The sequence below is a fragment of the Oryctolagus cuniculus genome, chromosome 18, assembly GCF_964237555.1.
Source record: "Oryctolagus cuniculus chromosome 18, mOryCun1.1, whole genome shotgun sequence".
In the NCBI taxonomy this organism is placed as follows: Eukaryota; Metazoa; Chordata; class Mammalia; order Lagomorpha; family Leporidae; genus Oryctolagus; species Oryctolagus cuniculus.
Window position 1 is genome coordinate 40,395,586 of NC_091449.1, and position 23,202 is coordinate 40,418,787.

General features: G+C 46.5%; 1 protein-coding gene across 1 annotated transcript in view; it reads left to right on the forward strand.

Annotated features, from left to right (window-relative positions):
• The first annotated feature begins 2,501 nt into the window (after window positions 1-2,501).
• The window catches only part of NUP93 (nucleoporin 93), a 120,838-nt gene continuing 100,137 nt past the window's right edge, over window positions 2,502-23,202 (forward strand). Inside the window, exons 1-2 of the mRNA XM_008257320.4 lie at window positions 2,502-2,642; window positions 21,885-22,077. Coding sequence (XP_008255542.1) covers window positions 21,899-22,077 — 179 coding nt within the window. The 5' untranslated portion in view covers window positions 2,502-2,642; window positions 21,885-21,898. The remainder of the gene's footprint in view (window positions 2,643-21,884; window positions 22,078-23,202) is intronic.

The following is a 23,202-nucleotide window of genomic DNA, read 5'->3' on the forward strand; positions in this document are numbered from 1 at the left end:
TTAGAAAGATTTATTTATTCATTTGAAAGGCAGAATTACAGAGAGGGAGAGGCAGAGAGAGAGAGAGAGAGAGAGAGAGAGAGAGAGATCTTCCATCTGCTGGTTCACTCCTGAAATGGGCACCACAGCTGGGGCTGAGCCTCGCCGAAGTCAAGAACCAAGAACTCCATCTAGGTCTCCCACTTGGGCAGCAGGGGACCAAGTACCTTAGCCATCCTCCACTGCCCTCCCGGGCACACCAACAGGGAGCTGGATCAAAGTGGAGTGGCTGGGACTCAAACCAGTGCCCCTCTGGGATGCCAGCGTTGTAGGCAGCGGCCTAACCTGCTATGCCACATTGTAGGTCCCAGGTTTACTGGGTTTTACAATATGGAAGTAGTCAGCTTTGGAAGGTAAATGTGATCTTTCTTCTGGCAATGTTTAATGAGTGCTTGTGTATGTTACTGCAATGTTTTCTTTACATAAAGCAAGATAAAAATATAAAACACTATTTAGATGCAATTACTTTTTTAAATATTTATTTTATTAATTTGAAGGACAGAGTTACAGAGAGAGGTCGAGACAGGGAGTGAGGTCTTCCATCTGCTGGTTCACTCCCCAAATGGCCACAATGGCCTGAGCTGTGCCGATCCAAAGCCAGGAGCCAGGAGCTTCCTCCGGGTCTCCCACACAGGTGCAGCGGCCCAAGGACTTGGGCCATCTTCCACTGCTTTCCAGGCCATAGCAGAGAGCTGGATCAGAAGAGAAGCAGCCAGGACTAGAACCAGCACCCATATGGGATGCCGGCGCTTCAGGTCAGGGCTTTAACTCACTGTGCCACAGTGCCAGCCCTGAGATGCGATTACTTTTGTGACTACTCTCTGACCACAGCAGGATCAGATACACATGTAATAGCTCCAGGGTGAAGCCACATTCACACAGATTGTCAATCAGCACCAATCATCTACAGAGAACCTACAATATGCTGCTGTGAGCTATTAAAAATAAACAAAGCTTTGGAGCCGGCACTGTGGCATGGTGGGTTAAGCCACTGCCCATGATGCCAGCATCCCATATGGGTGCCAGTTTGTGTCCTGGCTGCTCCACTTCCAATCCAGCTCCCTGCTAATATGCCCTGCATCCACATAGGAGACCTGGATGAAGCTCCTGGCTCCTGGCTTTGGCCTGGCCCAGCCCTGGCATTGTGACCATTTGGGGAGTGAACCAGAGGATGGAAGCATTCCCTCTCTCTCTCTCTCACTCCCTCTCTAACTCTGCCTTAGCTGTTAGAAAAGCCTGGTGTTTTGTTCAAGTCTTTATAGGCCAAGTTTGGGGCCTAATTGACAAGAGGCCTCAGAGAAGCCTGTCTAGAGTTTGACCAGAGAGGCAGAGGGGTCTTTTACAAAGCAGAGTCAGCTCAGGTCACCCCATGGCTGCAAACCTCCCAGCACTTTCCCCTCTGTCCGAAGCACAGCTCCCACTTTTTGGCCATGGAGAGAATCTGTATCAGAGACAAGAGGTGGGATGAAGAGAGGGTGCAGAAAGCCCCGAGTCTCTCCTCTCTGCCATTACTTACTCCTTCCTCTGGATCATTGGTTTTTTCTTAGCCTGAACACTATGCAACATTATGGCTTGGGGAATGTGTCACTTCCTCCAGGAAGGCCTCTCTGACTTCCAGCCTGCCAGACCAGCTTAAGCTCCCCTAGCATCCCTGCATCGCTGTGCCGTGCCCTTGCCACCTTAAGTTGAAAGCCAATTTGTTTATGTGCTTGTTTCCCCACTGGCTCAGGAGGTCTGGGCCTTACCCACTTTGGGCACACTGTTCGCACACGCGTGTTCTGCAGGAGTGGCCTGGTCCCATCGTCTGAACACGCCGCACACCGCTGTGGTCTTCCGCCCGTTCTCCACCTAGACGGCTGGAGCGCTCTCTGACAGAGGTCAGCCAGCTCAAGCCACACCCCTGCCTCAAACCCTTCTGCGGCTTTCCATTGGCACGAAGAATAAACCCCAACTTTCTTACTGTGGCTGTAAGGACCTGCCAAGTCCGGCCCTGTTCTCTGTGCGTGGTGCCCCCGCCCCTCTGACCTAGCTCGCAGTCTATTCTCCAAGCACCAAGCTGGTTTTCCCTGGAGCCTTCACTCTTGCCCACTCTGCTTTCGACGCTCTGAGTCACAGCGGAGCCCCGGATGTTACCTCCTTAGCGAGAGACCTACCCCGGCCACCCAACCATTCTCTCTCACAGCATCTCCATAGCCCTCTTGACTCACTGCAGTTATTTATTACTATATTTTTGTCTCCACCACCAGCCTGGGAACTTCATGAGGGCAGCGATCTTGTCCATCGTGGTTGCCACTGCGTCCCCAGCACAGGGAATTGCGGAATCGCTTTCTCCCCGAGGAGTCGACTCCGCACGCTGGAAGGGTGCAGGCGGTGGCCTCCGGGGTGCCCGGAGTGACGGACGGTTCGGCTGCAGGCCCCGCCCCCAGCCCCGCCTGTGTCCTTGTCCGTCCCCACGGGTTTCTATAAAGTTCATTTGGCCGCCGCGCGGAGGCTTCTGGGAGCGGCCAGCCTCGGCCAATCAGGAAGCGCGGCCGAGCGGCGCGAGAAGCGGCGGCCGCGTTCTCCAGCCCGGACTCGAGCGGTGGACACGGCTGTGGGGCCAGGTGAGCGTGTGTCTGGTCGCGTCCCGCCGACGCGCTGTTTGTCCTTGAAACCGGGACTTGGAAGCTGGGCGGAGTCCCGTCTGCACGCCCGAAGCCATGCTGCTCACACTTCCCGTTCTCCGCATGGCAGCCGGCACGCCTGACGCCCGCCACACAGCGGCTCGTGGGGCCACCCGCTAGGTGTAGCGTGGGACTGCGCCCCGGGAGTGCCTTTTGTGTGCCCTCTCGGCGGGTGCAGAGCCTTGGCCTCTGACCTTCCGGCCCCACCTCGGCGCTCTGCCGCGGCGCCACGCCCCCGCGCCACCCCCACCCGGCCCCGCCGGGCCACCCGGCCCGACTGCGGTCCTGACAGCTGCTCCCTACTGGCTTGCTCGCTACTCTCCGACGGTGCGGCGGGGAGGCGTGGGGAGGGGCTTTTGGGGCCTGAGAGACGACCCCGTGAGCCTCTCCAAGCATTGAGTTTGTTTGCTGTGCTGGCGTCCGAGGGGATGCCAATGATTGGAACCGGGAGTGGCTGACCTTTCTCGGGCGGCTCTCCGCGGCCCCTCTGGTCCTTGGTCAGAGTTTGGACGATCCCTTGATAGAGCCGTTTGCCCCTCTGTTTTTTCTTGTTTGGCGGAGGTGTCTTGCAGCACAAGCAACGGTTACTTTTTGTATGGTGCCCGGGGTGGGTGGGGCAGGGTCTGAGAGGGCATCCATCCTGCAGCATCCTAGCTTTTTCCTTCCCTCCCCCTTTCTTGTCTGTCTTTCTCCATTGTGCATCTGCGTGTGTGAAATTCTCACTTTTCATGCAGGGTGATCCTGTCCAACTTGAAATATCTACATATTAGGCTGGTAGAGCCCATATTTATGTCTCTAGCCCCGGCCTTGCTCTGACCTCTGTCCAGCTGCCCTCTTTCTGTTTCCACTGAGAGGGATGATAAAGGACTCAAATTTGCATGCCAAGGAAAGGCTGGGTGAGCTCCCCTCTCTCTGCCATCTTCCCCTCTTCTGTCCTTTGATTCATCCTTGATTGCTCTCTCTCTCTTTTAAAAATTTTATTTACATTCATTTTATTGGAATGCAGAGAGAGAGAGAGACACACACACAGCCAGACACACTGGTACCCCCCCCCCCCCCCCATGCCTGCAACAACCAGGGCCGGGCCAGGCCAAAGCCAGAAACCCAGAACTCAACCAGATCTCATGTTGGTGGCAGGCCCAACTGTTTGAGCCTAATCTGCTGCCTCCTAGGGTGCGCATTGGCAGGAGGCTGGATGGAAGGCAGAGGTACCAGCACTTAAATCAGGCACTCCGGTATGGAATGTGGGCATCCCAGGTGGTATCCTAACCCCTGTACCAAACACATGCCCCATGGCTACTCCTTTTCCCCGCCCAGTGCTTGTCACCACCTCCTCTCACCTCGAAGAGCTTCCTGTTTGATCCCCCTTCTTCTGCTCTGGCCCCTGTTTTCATTATGGTGGTTTTAAAAGGGATCCTTTTACAACACAGATCATCAGAGCAGGTCACCCCTATACTTAAAAAATTATCTGAGGGGTCCCCATGTCTCTAACAGACTCCTTACAGTGAGCTGTCAGGCCTTGTGTAACTTCATGCTGTTACTTTCCAGTTTTCTGTTTCCCTCCCCTTCCATATGTCAGATACGCTTTGGCGTCAGGGTCCTTTGTGCCTGTGGGTCAGTCTCCACGTGGCCTGCTCTCACATGCAAGTCTCTGCGAGGGGTTACTAGTGTAGCTTTCCCCACTGACTGCCTTCACTGCCTTAGTTGTTCTTAGTGCTTACGTTTGGATCATGCGTCTTGTCTATTGTTTACCTTTTCCTCTACAATGTCAGTGAGGAGATTTTTCTCCAGTTTGTTCCCTGATGCATCTCCAGCACCTAGACCTGGCACAGGTGCTCTGTATGTGTGAAATAAATGAGTGCGTCTGCCGCTGTTAGAAGCTCATGGATACGGTGGATACGGTGGTGAGTGAGACAGGCTGGCCCTCGTCGTGCTGATGTTTACGAAGGACACCATCAGTAAGACTGGGACTTGGAAGCGGGATTGTTTTTTAAAAGGAGGACAGGGATATTTTAACATACACCTGATTGAAATGAGAGAGCAAGTCATGGGAATATTCAAGAGTCTTCCTGGCAGTGGAATCGCAAGTGCAAAGACCTTGAGGTGTGAAGAGTCGGAGATGTGAGCTTGAACACCTGAACCTGCTTCTCAGTGGACTGAAGTGTGTAAGGCAGAGGGAAAGATGTGCCAGGGATGGGGAGGGGTCAGAGCAAAGATCTGGAGGTGAGAGGGCCAAGGTGTGCTCTGGGAATAGGTCACTTTAATTCTGCAAACATATGTCTGGTACCTGTGCTGTGCCAGACTTGGCTGCTGATGAGTCAGAGCTGAGTGTCTGTGGACCTTTCTTACAGGATTTGCCATCTTGAGAGGGAGAGGTACAGCGGAAGAAATAATCACAGGAAACACTACAGAAGGTTCCCATTGGTGTGGGAGGGAGTTGGGGTGGGTCTGCCTGGGCCAGCTGACTTGCTAGTATATGTAGGAATTCCCCGTGTGACAAGCTGGGGATGGAGATCTGTGCCTCTGGCATGAAGGAAGGAAACAGCATGAGGTCCCCCAGGGAACATAGAATTGCTAGGGTTCGGTTGGCAAAGGTGGTAAGAGTGGTGTACTATTAGTCATCGTTTTGTTGCTACAATGAAATACCTGAGGCAAGCTACTTTTATGAAGGAAGGTGCTCACAGTTCAAGGCTGGGCATCCCGCTGGTTTGTCAGTTGGTGGTGGCGTTCTTACTGGCAGAGTCCTGAGGTGTGCAAGCATCACATGGCAAGAGGGAGCACAGGCAGATCATGGATCACTTGGCGAGCCAGGTAGCAGAGTGGAGGCTGGGCCCAAGTCAGCTGTTAAGCACTCCTGTGGGACAGCCGCCTTCTGAGGGCATGCCCCCAGTGACCCAAGCCCCACCTCCAATCACCATAATTGGATTAAGTTTCTGTGCTCCTTGTACCATCAGCTTTTTTTTTTTTTCTTTTTAAGATTTAATTATTTGAAAGGCAGACTAGGAGAGAGACAGAGAGGTCAGTCTTCCATCTGCTGGTCCACTCCCCAAATGGCCACAACGATCAGAGCTGGGCCAGGCTGAAGCCAGGAGCCGGAAGCTTCATCTGGGTTTCCCATGTGTGTGCAGGAGCCCAAGCACTTGGGCTACTTTCCCAGGCCATTTGCAGGGAGCTGGATCGGAAGTGGAGTAGCCAGGACTCGAACCGGCACCCATTATGGGATGCCAGCATTGCAGGAGGCGTCTTTACCTGCTGTGCCACAAAGCCAGCCCCTGTACCATTACCTTACCACTCATGTAAGTCTAAAGTCTTGCATGAGTTTGGAAGCCATATCCCATTCAGACCATAGCAGGTGGCAGTGGCTGGTAGGTACCCAGTATAGCTGTGTCAAAGCATGATCACTTTGTCCTGGGGGAACTGGAAGGCATTCCTGATGGACTTAATGCAGGGGACCATTTCAGTCTTTTTAGAAAATTTATTTATTTTTAATTTTAAACGGAGAGTCAGAGACACAGAGAGATTTTTCCATCCACTGTTTTCACTCCCTAAATGCCCACAACAGCTGAGGATGGACCAGATCAAAGTCAGGAACCTGGAACTCATTCCTGCTCTCTCCTGTGTGGGTGACAGGACACAAGAACTTTAGGCATCATTGGCCGCCTTCTAGGGTGTGCACTAGCAGTGAGCCGGAAGCAGGAGTGGAGCCAGGACTCCAGCTCAGTCACTACAATGGAAGATGCAGGCCTTCCAAGTGGTGTCGTGATGCTGCCCTGAACACCTGCCCCAGGAGAGCATTTCAGAAAGACTGCCTGGGCTGTGGGGAGGGTAGGTTGGAGGAATGAGAAGGCCTAGACTGTTGAGGTACTCAGGAAAAAGCAGGAGGGTTAGAGCAGGGCACGAGATGGGGTATAAATTTGTGAAAGGTTTGAGAGGCAGACTTGGAGATTCGCTGGATGTTCAGGAGGGGGAAGCAGAGCCTGAGGTGACTGGAAAGTGGTTTCTGGCTGACTTGCGGGGTGCTAATTGAGTGGGACCCAGGAGGAGAAAGCAGTGGCGGTGGCTGCTGTGTCTGAGACAGAAGTGATGAGTTTGGTTTGGATCGTGGGTAGTTTACAGATGTAAATGGCAGGTAGAGAGTTGGAAATATTGGCCTGGGAAATGAGTTGGGTCAGACATAGAGATATGGGAGTCACTTCTATTTCATAGGTTAGAGTCCTCTTAGCTTATTTATTTGACTTATATTATTGTCTATTAATACCTGTGTTCCTTCTCCCCAGAATAGCTCAAAGCTTGAAGTGCTTTGTAGTTTACAGTTTTTTTTTTCCCCACTGCCCCAAGAGTGCTCTCAAACAGTAACTCCGTCATCAACACGCAGTTGCTGATTGAGAGAATAATCTTCTCCAACCTTGCCAAAAATGTCAAGTGACTCCTTATTTTCTAACTTTTTATGTTGGTCTGTAAGATCCACTGGCGTTATAGTCCCATCTTCCTTGCTTCTTACATTTAATCGACAATATTGAGTCTCTCCATTGTGCGAGGTACCCGTTGTCCAGTGAACTGGAGGTGGAGATTGTGGGCAAACAGAACAAGCTTCCCAGGCTTAGGAAGCTTACGCCTGTTACGAAACAGACAGTAAGTGAGCAGATAGCCAGATGATGCCAGGTATTGCTAAATGCTATCAAGGAGATTAAAAAAAAAAGAAAAGGAAAATGTGGTAGAGTGGACAGTTTCTTTAGAAGGGAGACCTTTGAGTAGAAACCTGCGTGAAGAAAGGGGATGAGCTGTTCAGGGAGGAAGGTTCCTGCAGCCGCAGAGGAATCACTGACCGCCAGAGCCCCGAGGCAGCCATGTTTTTAGCAGGATCAAGGCAAGAGTGATTGCAGAAGGGATTGTGGCAGGGGACTGAGCCTGTAGGCTTCACAGCACAAGGAAGGGACTTTGGGTTTTATTCTGTGGAGTGGGAGCTCTTGGAGGGCTGAGCTTTTGATTTTTATTTTATTTGTTTGAAAAGCAAAGACAAAGAGATTTGAAAGGAGAGACATAAAGATCTTCTATCAACTCTCACTCTGCAAATGGTCACAATGGCCAAGGCTGGGCCAGGCCAAAACCAAGAGCCAGGAACTTCATCCAGGTCTCCCACGTGGGTAGCAGGGGTCCAAAAACTTGGGCCAACTTCCACTGCTTTCCCAGGGCACATTAGCAGGGAGCTGGATCAGAAGTGAAGTAGCTGGCACTCAGACCTGGGATGCCAGCATTGCAAGTCACAGCTTAACTTACTGTGCCACAATGATGGCCTTTGGTTGAGCTTTTTGAAAGGCTGATGCTCTCTGTTATGTGGATAACAGATTGGGGAGTGGTAGGGAACAAGGTAAGAACAGAGAGACCAGCCAGAGACCGGATCACTCAGAGTGGTGCACGAGAGTGGCTTGGACTAGAGTGATCATGATGGAAGAACAAAAAGTGGTTGTAACTCATATATATATATATATATATATATAAAATGTATATATAATATGTAATATATAATATTATATATTAAATATATAGATTAAACATATATAATATATAATATTAAATATATTAGATTTATTCCTTTATTTGAAAGTCATTACACAGAGAGAGGAGAGGCAGAGAGAGAGAGAGAGAATCACTTCCCAGTCGGCCGCATCGGCCAGAGCTGCGCTGATCTGAAGCCAGGAGCCAGGAGCTTCTTCCAGATCTTCCACACAGATGCAGGGGCCCAAGGACTTGGGCCATCTTCTACTGCTATCCCAGGCCATAGCAGAGAGCTGGGTCGGAAGTGGAGCAGCCAGGACCCGAATGGGCACCCATATGGAATGCCAGCACCGCAGGTGATGGCTTTACCCACTATACCACAGTGCCGGCCCCTATATTTGTTTTAAGAATAAAATTTAGTGTAGACATGTGAGAGTAGGAAAGAAGTCAAGAACAATGCTGAGTTTAGGCCTGAGCAACTCTGAGCAGGAAGGTGCCATTTTCTTACATGAGAAAGACAGGAAAGGAGTGGATTCGCCTCCTAGAGGACTGTCATGAGGCTGGCATTAGGTCAGATGTTTATGTTAACTCAGATGGTTAATGCACCCTGTGGGGACACATGCACAGCCAGAGCTTAAGAAACAGGGCTTTTGTTATTCCTGTTGCCACTGATAGGAACTCTTCCATTGTCAGCAAATAAATATATGGAGTAGAAAGGAATTTAGGGGAAATTTCTGTAGGATGGATGTTGAGGAAAACCATTTGGCCCTTGTATTCATCTGTTTTCCATTCCTACAATGACATACTGAGGCTGGGTACTTATAAATGAAAATAGCTTTATTTAGCTCACAGCTTTGGAAGCTGAAAGTACAAGATCAGAGAGCCCCAAAGATTGGTTCCTTTGATGAGGAACACATGATGGATGGTGGCTTGGTGGGAGTGCTTGCCAGAGGGCGAGATCAGACACTAAGAGTGGGAAAGGGCAGGTGACAAGCTCCCATCACCCTAACACTGGCACACTGAGGACCAAGCTTCTAACACATGACCTTTTAGGGAACACACTCAAACCATATCCAAACCATTGCAGCAGGCAGGGCTTGAGCTGATGTTAATAATAATAGCTTGGCCTGGGATAGCAGTAGAAGATGGCCCAAGTCCTTGGGCCCCTGCACCCGCGTGGGAGACCCAGAAGAAGCTCCTGGCTCCTGGCTTCAGATCGGCGCAGTTCTGGCCATTGTGGCCAATGGGGAGTGAACCATCGAATGGAAGACCTCTCTCTCTGCCTCTCCTCTCTTTGTGTAACTCTGACTCTCAAGTAAAAAAGAAAAATAATAGTAGTTAGTGCTTATTGAATAGTTCCTATGTGGCTGGTAAGGGGGGCATGTAATTTTTATTTTTTTTATTTTACAGATGAAGCTGAAAGGAAGGAATTATCTTGCTCCAGGTCACCCAGCTGGCTAGAGCTCAGGTGCCTTGGAGGGTTGGGTAGGTCTAGTTTGGGAAAAATAATGAGCAAGGGCCAAGCAGGAGAAGGATGGTAGGCACAGAACAGGGGACTTGTGCACAGGCTTTAGGGAGTCAAAAGCAGTGCCTCATCAGGATTCTTGTGAGTGGGAGCCAGTGAGGACTTTAGAGGAGGAACAACAGTAGGAAAATGATGTCAGAAAGCTTAAAGTGGTCTCAGAAAGTAGTGGAACATGGGGTGGGAAGGGCTAGAAAGAGAGACCGTGTTCAAGCATCTAACAAGGACTTGGGCTTAAAGAAATGAAAGTGTGCCCCTGTGTTATGAAGGATGGAAGCAGCAATTAGAGGACATTGCAGTTAGTATCCCTTGTTATCTGTTTATGTAAAGAGATTTTGAATAGTGACTTTGGAGAGTGAGGGATCGTTGGGTATTGTCTGAATCTATACTGTATATTTTGTTTCCTCAGTTTTTGTTACAGAGTAGCAATAGGAATAAAGAGGAATACCTACCTGCTTGCCCTCAAGAGCTGTCTCTACATGTGTTTGGTTTCTGTGTCTGGAGAGTGGGGGTGCACCTGTAAGTAAATGATCTGAAGTCACACACAGATGCAGAGGAGAAGGCTAGACTATATCCTGAGAGAGGGAAGCCAGGGAGCGGAGGTGGAGGAGATGGGGAGACAGCCAGTAGTGGTGGTGGTAGTTGGCGGTGGATAAGTGCATTTTGACACACAGTAGGTGTGGATGTGACAGATATGTGCTTGAGAGGAAATGCACAGGCGAGACTTGGAAACTCCAGGCTGGAATTTGAGTGCAGGGGAATGGGAGTGGATTTTACAGTCATTGTCATCGAGGAGTTGAGACAGCAGTCTGAAATGAGGAATGTTGAGCAGTTTAAAAATGAGCAAATTATTAGAATTACATAAGATATAATTATATATTCCACATGTTCTCATGGAAACAGATTCAGATGACATATGTATAAAATGAAAAGTAGGTGCAGGTGTTTGGTGTAACTGTTAAGGTACTGCTTTGGGACATCTGCTTCATATGTCAGAGTGCTAGGCTCAGATCCTGGTCTGCTTCCAATTTCATCTTCCTGCTGAGGAGCACCCTGGGAAGGCAGCAGGTGATGGCTCAAGTACTTAGGTCCCTGCCACCCACGTGGGAGACCTGGATTGGGTTTCTGTCTCCTGGCCTCAGTATTGTGGGCATTTGGGAGTGAACCAGCTGATAGGTGATTTCTATCCATCTGTCTCTCTGCCTTTCAAATAAAATAAAAATAAAGAAGTAAAATGAAAAGTAAAAGTCTCCCAACACTCAGCTTTGCTCTGTAGAGGTAATGCTGTTAAGTTTCTTTCTATGTTTGTGTTGTTCCTTGCTATTCCTTCTAAAAACTATCTGTGAACAAACCTTATGTGTGTAGCTCAGTGGATTTTTTCTTTTTTTTGGACAGGCAGAGTTAGTGAAAGAGAGAGAGAGACAGAGAGAAAGGTCTTCCTTCCATTGGTTCACCCCCCAAATGGCCATTATGGTCTGTGTACTGCGGCTGGTGCGCCGCACCGATCCGAATCCAGGATCCAGGTGCTTCTTCCTGGTCTCCCATGCAGGTGCAGGGCCCAAGCAGTTGGGCCATCCTCCACTGCCTTCCCAGGCCACAGCAGAGAGCTGGACTGGAAGAGGAGCAACCGGGACAGAATCCGGTGCCCCGACCGGGACTAGAACCCAGGGTGCCGGCACCGCAGGCGGAGGATTAGCCTAGTGAGCCGTGGCGCCGGCCAAGCTCAATGGGTTTTTATGTATGTATTCTCTCATATGACCACTGTCCATATGGAGGTACAGACTATTTCCACTACCCTGATGTCTTAGCTCAGGCTACTATAAAGTACCATCAATTGGGTTGTTTAAACAACAGAAATTCATTTCTCACAGTTTTAGAGGCTGGAGATCTGACGCCTTGGTGCCAGCATGGTTGGGTTCTGGTGAGGGCTGTCTTTTTGGCTTGCCCTTGCAGAGGGCTGCCATCTTGCTGCTCACTTGGTTCTCATATAGCCTTTCTTCAGGGTGTGTACCCAAAGCTGGTGGCCAGAGAGGTGGTGTGTTTGGGAAGATGGGAAGCACATTCTCTGGTTTCTTTTCTTACAAGGGCACTAATCCTATTCAAAGGACCCTGTCCCCACCATCTAAATCTAATTATCCCAAAGGCCCCATCTTCAAATGTTAGGATTAGGATTTCAGCATACGGCCTTTGGGGGGGGACACAATTCAGTCCAGTTCAGTCCTGAAAAGTTCTGTTGTGCTCCCTCTCCTTCAGTACTTCCTCCACACCTTCAAGGATACCAGTATTCTGACTTCTAGCACTATGCATTAGTTTTTTCCTGTTAAAATCTATGTATAAACAGAGTCACACAGTGTGTCTTTTTGTTTGTTTGTTTTTTGTTTTTTGTATCTGGCTTCTTTAGTTCATTATGACTGCAGAATTTATCCATGTTGTTCCTTGTAGGTGTTGTTCTATCTTTTCCATTCTGTGTGGTATGCCAAGGTATACTATACTACCACAAAAATCTCAGATGAGATAATTCTGTATAGACAGTGGTCTTAAAATTATTTGGGGGAGGCGGGGAAAGACTTTTGTTAGAACCTGAGAGTGGACAGGGAGTAGGAGTTCAGCCTAGTTAAGATGCCTGCATCCCACATTGAAGTGCCTGTATTCGGCTCCTGGCTCTGGCTCCTGGCTCCTACCACTGCAAACCCTGGAGGACAGTGGTTATGGCTCAAGTAATCATGTTCCTGACATCCCCTTGGGGATGCCTGGGTTGTGCTCCTGGCTCCTGGCTCCAGCTCTATTCCAGCCCCAGCGCTGTGGGCATTTGGGGAGTGAATCAGAGCATAAGAGATGTCTCTCTCATAAATAAAACACCTTTGAGGTTTTGGGTCAAATGATTCTTAGTTGTAGGCTGTGCTGTGCATTGCAGGATGTTTAGCAGTATCCTTGGTCTCTACCTCTAGATGTCAGTAGTGTGTACTTCCTTCCCCCATGTTCTGACAACCAAATATGTCTCCAGTTATTGCTAAATGTCCTCTGAGGGTCAAAGTCAACCTCACCTGAGAGCTGCTGGTTTGGAGAGAAGCTCCAGAACCAAAGGACGTTGAGAGCCGATTTGCTTCTCTGTCGCTGTTTGTGCTGGTTATAAGATGGGCCAGTGTTGTTCCTAAGGTTCTGTGTACAGGTAATTTCTGGAACCACGAAGTGGGGCTATTCCTTCTAAGGAAGCATTAAGTAGCGTAATATGGGATGAAAATTTCATGCATTTATAGATTCTTCATGGTGAGCCAGCGCTAAGAAGTTGCCAGAGCAACCCGCTTCTCTCAGTAGTATGAAAGTGGGATCCAGAGAGGATCCAGTCCTGGAACCAGAGGGCTGCTGTAGGGTGGGGCCAGCCTGGAGTCCATAGCTCTTCCTTCTCTGGCCTGCTAGACCATACAGCTAACAGTTTATCAGAAAGTTCCCTTTGTGGATAATTTATGTTTCTAGGTGATGCCAGGATACTCCCTTGCTCACCGAGGGTGAAATAGCACACCTGATTATTTTACATATCAGGGAAGCTGACAGGGACCTTGCAAACACTGAGTCATCTAGAGCAGTTCTGCTCCTAAACCACCCAGGTCTTTATCTTCTGTCTGGGCTAATTTATTTTAGTTCTTTGTTTTCTCTAGAACTCTACCTTCTGAGTAATGTTGAGGCCTAATTCTCTTTTATTTAGTCTCACAGGACTGTAAAGAATTACCTGACAACAAATTTGTTATCATCTTTTCCCTTCTTCCAGAGGTGTCTGAATCAATACTATCTGTCAAGTTGTAATTTTCTTTTTGATAGTGGTTGTAATTGACAGCTGGTGGATGCAGTAAAAAGTGGAGTGAAATTGCCACCTAGGCAGAGTTTATATATTCAGGAGAGAAGAGGAGAGCAGAACCAGTATTAAACTTTTGTTACTTCAAGTGAGGTTTTCTTCATTAATCTTTGGTGCTGAATGTTGAACACTCTTTTGTGTTTTAATCCTGTTACAGGATTAATTAATTTGATTAATTACGATTTGAGGACAGGATTTCTGCTTTAGTTTAAATGTTAAAATTTCTTTTGAATTACATCATCATTGTGGAAGTTTGGATTTATAAGTAAAAACTATATTTGGAAGTGGGCAGAATAGCATACATTTTAAAACTGTGACTATCTTCCATAGGTTCTTTCTGCATGGTACAGAGTTATGATTAAGGAAGTTATAAATTTATTTATTTAATTTGAAAGGCACACACACATAATCACACACACAGTGACATAGAGGGATCTCTTACCTGCCAGTTCACTCCTCTAAACACCTAACAATGGGCTGGGCGAGGCTAAAATCAGGAGCCAGGAATTCAATCAGAGAGAATATCCCTGTGGGTGGCAGGAGCCCAAGTAACAGCCATCACCTGCTGCCTTCCTAGAGTGCAGATTTGTAAGAAGAGGAATTGGGAGCAGACCTGAGATGGAATCAGGCACTCCAAAAGGAGATGTAGAAATCCCAGGAGCCTTTTGACTGCTATTCCTGGTGCTCACCCCAAGTCATAGTTTATGTCAGATATTTACTGGATGAGTTTTTGAAGCAGGTGTTTATAATTAAATGATGAAGTATTGCCAGATGGGCAACTTTGGAAAAAAGCTGAAGTAGTATTTTACAATGATACCAATCAGAGTTTTTTTTTTTTTTTTAAGATTTTTATTTATTTATTGGAAAATAAGAATCACAGAGAGAGGGAGAGAGAGAAATCAAGAGAGAGCTCTTCCACCCACTAGTTCACTCCCCAGATGGCCACAACTACCAGAGCTGGGCCAGGCTCAGGAGCTAGGAGCTTCATCCAATTCTCCCACATGGGTGGCAGGGGCCCAAACACTTGGGCCATCTTCCACAGCTCCTCCCAGGCCATTAGCAGGGAGCTGGATCAGAAGTGGAGCAGTCAGAACTTGAACCGGTGCCCCTGTGGGATACCAGCATCTCAAGTGGTGGCTTTATCTGCTATGCCACAGTGCCGGCCACCCAGAGTTTATAAAATGCTTTCTGTGTATCACTAGCCCCTTGAAGTAGGCAGGGATTGGCACCTTTTTTAGATGAAGAAATTGACATGGAGAGATTTGTTTTTTTTTTTTTCTCCAATATAGGTTGATCTCCCTTCTGCTAGTAAATGAATATATGGATCTGAACCAGATATTTGGCTTCAAAGTCCAGTCATCTACTTATTGTGTTTAAAATATATGTATATTTTAGTTTATTGTCATTGAAATTTAAAAATAACTGAAAAAGGGAAGAAAATTGCTAGTTGTTTATGTTGAAGAAAAATGATACAAATAGCAAATAACATCAGTTACTTCTCTTCATGTATATAAAATCTCCCCCTTTGACAACAGCCAAAAAAAATATAGCAGTGCTAACTGTGTTTTCTAGGTCGTAGGATCTTTGTGGTGGAAAGAGATGCTTTTTCGTTAAGCATTAAAATTAGAGTTCTTCTGTGAGTGGTCGGTCATAAGTGTTTGATTATACAGATGTTCCTTGACTTCAAGTGGGATTCCATCACTATTAAACCCATCATACGTTGAAAATATTGTAAATTTAGAAAGCATTAAGTACACTCAAACTCCTGAGCTCCCTGGCTTAGAAGCATAGCACACTGTAGACTCAGTGTCACTTGATCTGTGAGCCGCCTCCTGCCACTGTCCAACTTCTCAAGAGCATATCCTGCTGTATGTTGCTCTTTTCCTTTCCTTTCCTTTCCTTTCCTTTCCTTTCCTTTCCTTTCCTTTCCTTTCCCTTTTCCTTTTCCTTTTCCTTTTCCTTTTCCTTTTCCTTTTCCTTTTCTTTTCTTTTCTTTTCTTTTCTTTTCTTTTCCTTCCTTTTTTTTTTTTTAAAATATTTGTTTATTTATTTGGAAGTCAGAGTTAGAGAGAAGGGGAGAGACAGAGAGATCTTCCATCCACGGGTTCACTCCCCAAATGGCCTCAACAACCAAGGCTGGGCCAGGCTGAAGCCAAGAACCAAGAGTTTCTTCCAGGTCTCCCAGGTGGGTGCAGGAACCCAAATACTTGGGCCATCATCTACTACTGCTTTCCCAGGCACATTAGCAGGGAGCTGGATCAGAAGAGGAGTAGCCAGGACTTGAACCCACCTGTATGGGATGCCAGTGTTGCAGGTGGTGGCTTTACCCACTACACCATAGTGCCAGGCCCCAACTCTGACTTTCCAAAAAAAAAAAAAAAAATCAGAATTCAAAATTTTAAGTATAGCGTCTACTAAATGCACATTGCTTTTGAATCATTGTAAAGTTGAAAATCATCAGTCAGACCATAATAAGTCTGGAACTGTCTGCTTTAAAATTCTGCAGGGAAAGTAGTAGTTGGTGTCATTTCCCTCTGCAGGTTAGTAGTGGTTAACACTGAAGAAAAGATAGAGACCTTGCCGTTATCCATTCCTGTCTTAACCCTTTGTTCTTCTTGGGTAACTGGGCTGTTTGAATTGAGAGTGGTAAGGAGAAGGGAAGTTCACGTGTATTTAATATGTTGCATTATACTGAAAAAGGGCAGCAGGGTCCCTCTACCATCTTGAGTTTTGGGTCAGAAGAACATTTACAGGACAGATTTAATTGTTTATAAAACAGTTTTCTTCCTAAATATACTCTGCAAATAAAGTAGCTAAAGATGGAAAGGGAATAGATACAAGCCTATTGTATGACTCATTTCAGCTTTGTAACTGTTTTCCTTGCTGGGCTGTAGTCTGGGATGGCTTTGCCAGGGGCACAAAGCTGATAAGCACTGAACCAGGATTTATTTATCAGGTTTAGCTCAGAAAATAGAAGTCAAGGGTTGAAAAGCTAGGCCCCGTGGGGTCAAATAAACTAAGAATGTTTTTTATTTCTTTAAATTGTTGGGGGTGGGGATACAAAGAAGAATATTTCATGACGTGAAATTATATGAAATTCAAATTTTAGTGTCCATGATTAAAGTTTTACTGGATTTTTTTACATGCTATCTTGTGGCTCTTCTCAAGTTACAATGGCAAGAGTTGAGTAGTTGCAATAGGAATTGGCCCACAGAACCTAAATATTCACCATCTGCCCCTTTACAGAAAAAATTTGCTAATCTATGCCCTAGGAGACTAGAAACTAGGCAGGCATTTGGGTGATGGGTCTGGGATGGAGGGCTCTGAAGCTCTTTCATGTTTCCTTTTGTTTCCTATCAGCATTGAGGCTCCAGAGGCTCTAATCTTCTGGAATATATTGTGGAGGTTACATAGGCGTCAGAGAACTACCGAGGGATGGCTATTTCTGGGGTGACCCAGTGGTCTTTAAAGAACTCAGTGATGGGGGCCGGCGCTGTGGCGCAGTGGGTTAAAGCCCTGGCCAGAATCCCGTATGGGTGCTGGTTCTAGTCCTGGCTGCTCCTCTTCTGAAGAAGCTCCTGGCTCCTGGCTTCAGATCGGTGTAGCTCCAGTCATTGCAGCCATTTGGGGAGAGGCCAGCGAATGGAAGACCTCTGTCTTTGTCTCTGCCTCTCTCTGTAACTCTGTCTTTCAAATAAAATAAAATCTTTAAAAAAAAAATAAAGAACTCAGTGATGGTCCAGTTTGAGAGTCCACGAAGCTCAGATAAATGGGAATTGTTCTACTTGTGGCTGATGCTTTAAAAAGGGAACTAATGACCTAATAATTAGTATGAGAAAACAGATAGGTGGACATTTTACATAATATACGTAAATACTATAGGAGAGCAAGATTTTGCCCCCCTTCTCCAATCCTGAATGGGCCACTCTTTGACAATACCAATTTAAAGTGGTTTGCAAGTGCTCCACAGTTTGAATATTTAAGCATCTACTACTTTTCTGGCTTGATTAATTATTTAACATAGTTATATTGAAAATGTGGAAATGGCCATATTTTTCATAATTAAGACTCACATTTTAATAGCAAGTGAACTGAAATCATTTGGTACATTTTTTCTCTGCATTTATATTTAGTTCATTTTATCTTTTGTGCAGTTTGGGGATTTTTTTTTTCTCATTTAAGAACATTGATATGCCCTGAAGGGGTATGTTTTTTGGATACTGAGTAACAGGAGTGCAGAACAGTACATGGAAATGAAGTGTGGCCATCCCGTAATTCAGCTCTAGGTAGGAACTGTCTCTAAAGCTATGGGCTTTACTTTTTTCCTTTAGTTGGTTAGCTTTGCAGCCTTTAGGTGTGATGAAAAGATCTGGGTCGTGGGAACTTCCCACTATGAGCATTCCTCATTTTTAGCATGGTGTGGTGTCTGCTACAGCCTCTGAAAAATAATAGGTCATTGTCTTTTGATTTGAGGGGACTTTTAAAATTGAAATATAATGCGTAATCCAGAAAGTACACAAATTATGAGTCTAGATAGGTGAATTTTCTCCAAGTAAATACACTGTTAACCTGCACTCAGATTAAAAATAAACTAAAAATTGCCATCCCCATAAGAAGCTTCCCTCATATCCCCTCAGCTTCTCCTCCCACAAAGGATGACCAACTATGCTTCATTTTTTTTTTATTTTTAAGATTTTTTTTTATTTGAAAGAGTTACAGGGAGAGGTGGAGACAGAGAGAGGTCTTCCATCTGCTGGCTCACTCCCCAGATGGCCGCAAAGGCCGGAGCTATGCTGATCCAAAGCCAGGAGCCAGGAGCTTCTTCCAGGTCTCCCATGTGGGTGCAGGGGCCCAAGGACTTGGGCCATCCTCCACTGCCATCCCAGGCCATAACAGAGAGCCAGATTGGAAGAGGAGCAGCTGGGACTGGAACCAGCACCCATATGGGATGCTTGCGCCTCAGGCCAGGGCTTTAATCCGCTGCACCGCTGCTCCGGCCCCAGTATGCTTCATTCTAAGGCTCTCAGTTGCCCAGGCAGTTGGAGAGTTCTGTGGAGGTTCAGGAGGACATCTGCCGAGTGCTCAGGGGGAGCAATTTGTTTCTTAGGACCCTGGTACCCTTCCATGCTCTCTGGAGCGCCTGTCAGTGAATGTCAAAGCACTCTGTCAGTCACTTTCTGAAGCTCAGTGGTTGCTGATCCAGGGGAGCGCTAGTGCTCTTAGTCTGTTGGTCTGGCCTTTTTGGTCCAGCCCTGGTTTTGCTGCATTGACTATTCCAGGTGCTGTCTTCTGTGGCTTCTCTGTGTGTCTTCTTCCTAGCTCCCTGCTCCGTAGCTCCTCTAGCTTGCAACTGGTTTCCTGTTTTTGCATGGCTACATTTTCCTAACTCCTAAGTTTGTATTTCAGTTTTTCCTCCCAGATCATTTAAGTTCAGTTGGACAACGCTAGTGAGGCTTTTGTAAGGTTTTCAGTATTATCTGTCAAAATTGTTTTAGTGGTTTAACTTCTGTGTGACTAAATTGCTATTTTATAGAGGAAATAAAAATTATCCTTACATTTATTAAATAAACCATAAATTGAAAAATTTTAATGAGAATGGAATGATGACTACATCAGAGTATAGATTTGGAAACTGACAAAAAACTTTTGTAAAGTTAATTTCCACTGATTGAGTTATAGTACAGGATAAATCCTGTTTTTCCCCAAATATGGTATTAACAAATGTATCCAGGAAGACATGAGACAAATTTATTTTCTTTGTTCCTACCTTGAAGTTAGATAGCAAAATTCTTTATGTATCTATTCTTTGGTTAGAACTAGACTGGACCAAGTATGATCTGAATTCCTGCCATTTATACTGTCATTGCCGTATGCTGTACACCCTCAGAAATTGTAACTATCAGTTGGTAGTGGGAAGGGAATGTTTTTCTCAGGTCTCTTCTTGCCGGTGGGTGCCGACTTGGCAGGGGGATGCCAGAAGCTTCTGGGAAGGACAGACTCTCTAAATGGAAGAATAAAACCCCTCCTATTCATTCAACAAATGAGTACCTGCTGTATACGGGCACTGTTGCAGGACCTTGGGGTACACCAGTGAATAAAATACTGTCCTCGTGCAGCTTACATTCTAGCAGAGGTGATGGATGTTAAAGAAGATGGAAGAGGGCTGAGGGTGGGGGCAGCTGTTCTAGGTCATCTGCAAAGGTTGATCGGAAGCTGAGAATCAGCAGTGAGCCCGTCTGGGGGAAGAGCATCCCAGCAGAGGAAATGGAGTACACAGGCCCTCAGGCTGGTATTTGTCTTATCCTCACTGGGGACCAGCAAGGAGGCCCCAGAGTGGCCAGAGCCCAGGGAAGGAGTAGGGGTGGGGCTGAGGTAAGGGAGTGGGGCCCCATTTTGAATTAGAGGTGTAAGTAAGGGGGGATGCGATCTTACCGACTTTAACAGGGTACTTGGTACTGGGTTGAGAATAGACTGCAGGTGGCAGGCGCTGAGGAATCCCTCACTGGTCTGCTGCCCCCATTTTCTCTTAAGTAAAGATCACCTGTGCAGCCTGATTGCATTGGGACAAAACATTACATCGATTTTCTGGAAACTTTAGGTCTTTAAGAGTTACTGTGTACACAAGTTTTTTGTTAAAGATTAGTCAGCTTGGAACTTCATAAAGAATGCCGACGTGTTTCTTTCATGTTTACTCCAGCTGAGCTATTTTGGTTTTAACCTTGTACCCTTGCCTTTCAAGTTAATGTCCTTTAATGCTCATTTTAGAAAGTTCTTATTCTCCTGCTGTGGATTTATGCCAGTAATAGTGCCCTTTTAACATTAACCTGTGCTTTGTAGCTTAGATGTAATTATGTATTATATTAACATTATAACTACAATTCTAGGCCAATGGGATTTTGCATGTGCAATTGAAGTCATGGAGTTAAAACAAGAATGTAATCAATAAGAGCTACTGTTTAACAAATGTTGTTCCTTTTTAAATAAATAATTTTTTAAAAGATTTTTTCAATTATTTGAGCGTTACAGTGAGAGAGGGAGAGACAGAAAGAGAGGCAAGAGATCTTCCATCTGCTGGTTTACTCCCCAAATGGCTGCAACAACCAGCGCTGGCCCAGGTGAAAGCCAGGATCAGGAGCTTCATCTGGGTCTCCCACTTGCATGGGCCCAAGCACTTGGGCCATTCTCCGATGCTTTCTTAGTAGGGAGCTGAATTGAAAGTGGAACAGCCAGGACTCGAACCGGTGTCCATATGGGATGCCAGCACTACAGAAGGCAGCTTAACCTGCTTTGCCACAGTGTCGGCCCCTTTTTTTGTTGTTCTTAAACTTTTGGTGATATAAATATTTTTAATGATGGTAATACTTTTAATCTGCTGATTTAAATAGCAATAGGAGTTATAAAACATCCTCCTAATACAAGGATGATCCAGGCTATATAAAATTCATAAATGTGTACTAACTTAAATGTCAACACTCTTTGTAGGAATCTTCTAGAGCCCTTATTGGAAAACAGGTGATCTTACTAATTCTCATGTTCTAGAAGCTAGCTTCTATTGTTACTCATGTGATTATTAGTAATGGGATTTCTAAAAGTGGTAGGTATAGATGTCCTGAATGTGTGTAACAAGTGGCCAGGGATCTCTGTGCATAGTAACCTTGTAAGCTAAAGAATGTGTGGATTGACACCTCGTCAGGAATGAGCAAAGCTTGTCTTTTATGTTGGTGAAGGAGCAGGAGTATGAGGGGATGGGGTTGGTTATGAGACTTGTGTTCCCTTGGTCTCTGCGTGGCCAGAGCTCAGCAGAGAGTATTCTCTGCACTTCACAGTTCTGTGGACTGGCATTGCTTCTGCCTACTCAGGAGCCTCACGGAGTTGCCATGAGGATCATATGAGACGAGACCTTATACATTGCCTGGCCCGCTTCAGGTGGAGGAGCAGGAGATGCATGGTGATTGTTCGTTAAGCCTCCCGGAGCTGCCCCGGTGGCTTCCATCTTCTTATCGCTTTGCATCTGTGGAAGACGGCAGGCATTCTAGTCCATGGCTTCGTGTTTTTCCATTTGTTCTGGTGGCAGAAATCAATCTTGGGGCTGTCAATATGCATAGAAATGATCTGTTTTATCATAGTCTGACTCATTTTCTCTGTCAGGCATGTTCTTGGGCCGTGTTCAGGAATGACTCCTGCTTGTTGATGAGCTGTCTCCTTGTCTGTTTACAAAAGTCTTAGTGTTTCCTTAAGCTTATAACAGATTCAGTTGGCATTTAAAACCTATCTCTCCTTGATTTAGGTCTCTCCATTTTCCTCCCCCATCTAGGACCTGCATCTCCGATGGATACTGAGGGGTTCGGCGAGCTCCTTCAGCAGGCTGAACAGCTTGCTGCTGAGACTGAGGGCATCTCAGAGCTTCCTCATGTGGAACGGAACCTACAGGAGATCCAGCAGGCAGGCGAGCGCCTGCGTTCCCGCACCCTCACACGCACATCCCAGGAGACAGCAGATGTCAAGGCGTGAGTACTGGTGGGGAGGCAGCGTTGGTACTCGGTGGTTCGGGGGCAGCATCTGTTTCTTCTTTCTTGCCTTGAATTCAGATATAGTCTGTGAATTACAGTCACCAGCTAGATTCTTAGGCACTCAGAGAGGGCCTGTAAACCGGTCAGGAGCCTTACTTTATCTTGCTGCCTTTCTGGTTTTCCAGCCTGTTTGCCCATATCACTGGCAGAGAACAGCCTTGTCTTGCAGAAACTGGTCAGAGTAGTTCCTGCGTGGGTTCACCGTTGGATCTTCTGTTAGTAAACGTGAACCACACAGATAAATGCCACCCTCAAAGCCAGAGTACACTCAGTGATAAGCAAGTTTTTAAGAGCAGTTGGAAGAAATTGGTGAGCAGTCAGGGATGAGAAAGCGTCTAAGTAAATGGGGAGTGATTCTTTTTGCTTATTATCAGTGACCCCAGAGGCTACCTCTAAAAGGCCTTGGAAATACAGTGCCTCCTTGCTGAGTGTAGAACAGGAAAGAGGGTGAGCCCGGAGAGACTTCCCCGAAGGGAAGTGCTGACTGATGGGGCTGGCAGCTACAGCTGCCACACAGTGTAGATTGGGCTGTTGATTCCATAGATGTGTGTTTAGGGTCCCCTCTGGACCAGGCTTGTACCATCCCTGGGGCCATAACGTGATTTAGACATAGTCCTTGCCCTCCAGGAGTGTGTAATTCAGAGGGGAGGGCAGAATTTTAAAAATACTGCTTTCCATAAGAAATGTGATTTACTGGTTTCTTACTGGGTGTCAGAAACTTGGTTAGGCTTAAGATTTTGCTTAATCCTCACTACCAACATTGGAACTCTGATTCTCATAGTACATTTGAGCAACAAAGACTGAGAGAGGGCAAGTAAATCTGTCGGATCACATAGCTGGTGAGTGGTGAGTCAGTATTCAACCCTAGCGAGGCTGACTCCTGAGTGCGTGCTTCCGTAGTCCTAATGGGAGACCATGGAAGCCTGGAAGGGGAGCTTCTACTTGTGCTTTTGGTGGGGATGGGCAGGAGATGTGAGAAATTGTCAGTCATTGCCTCAATATTCATTCTTTGAGCTTGAGAAAGAGTGACGTGGCATTGTTGAAGTACTTGATAAAGTACAC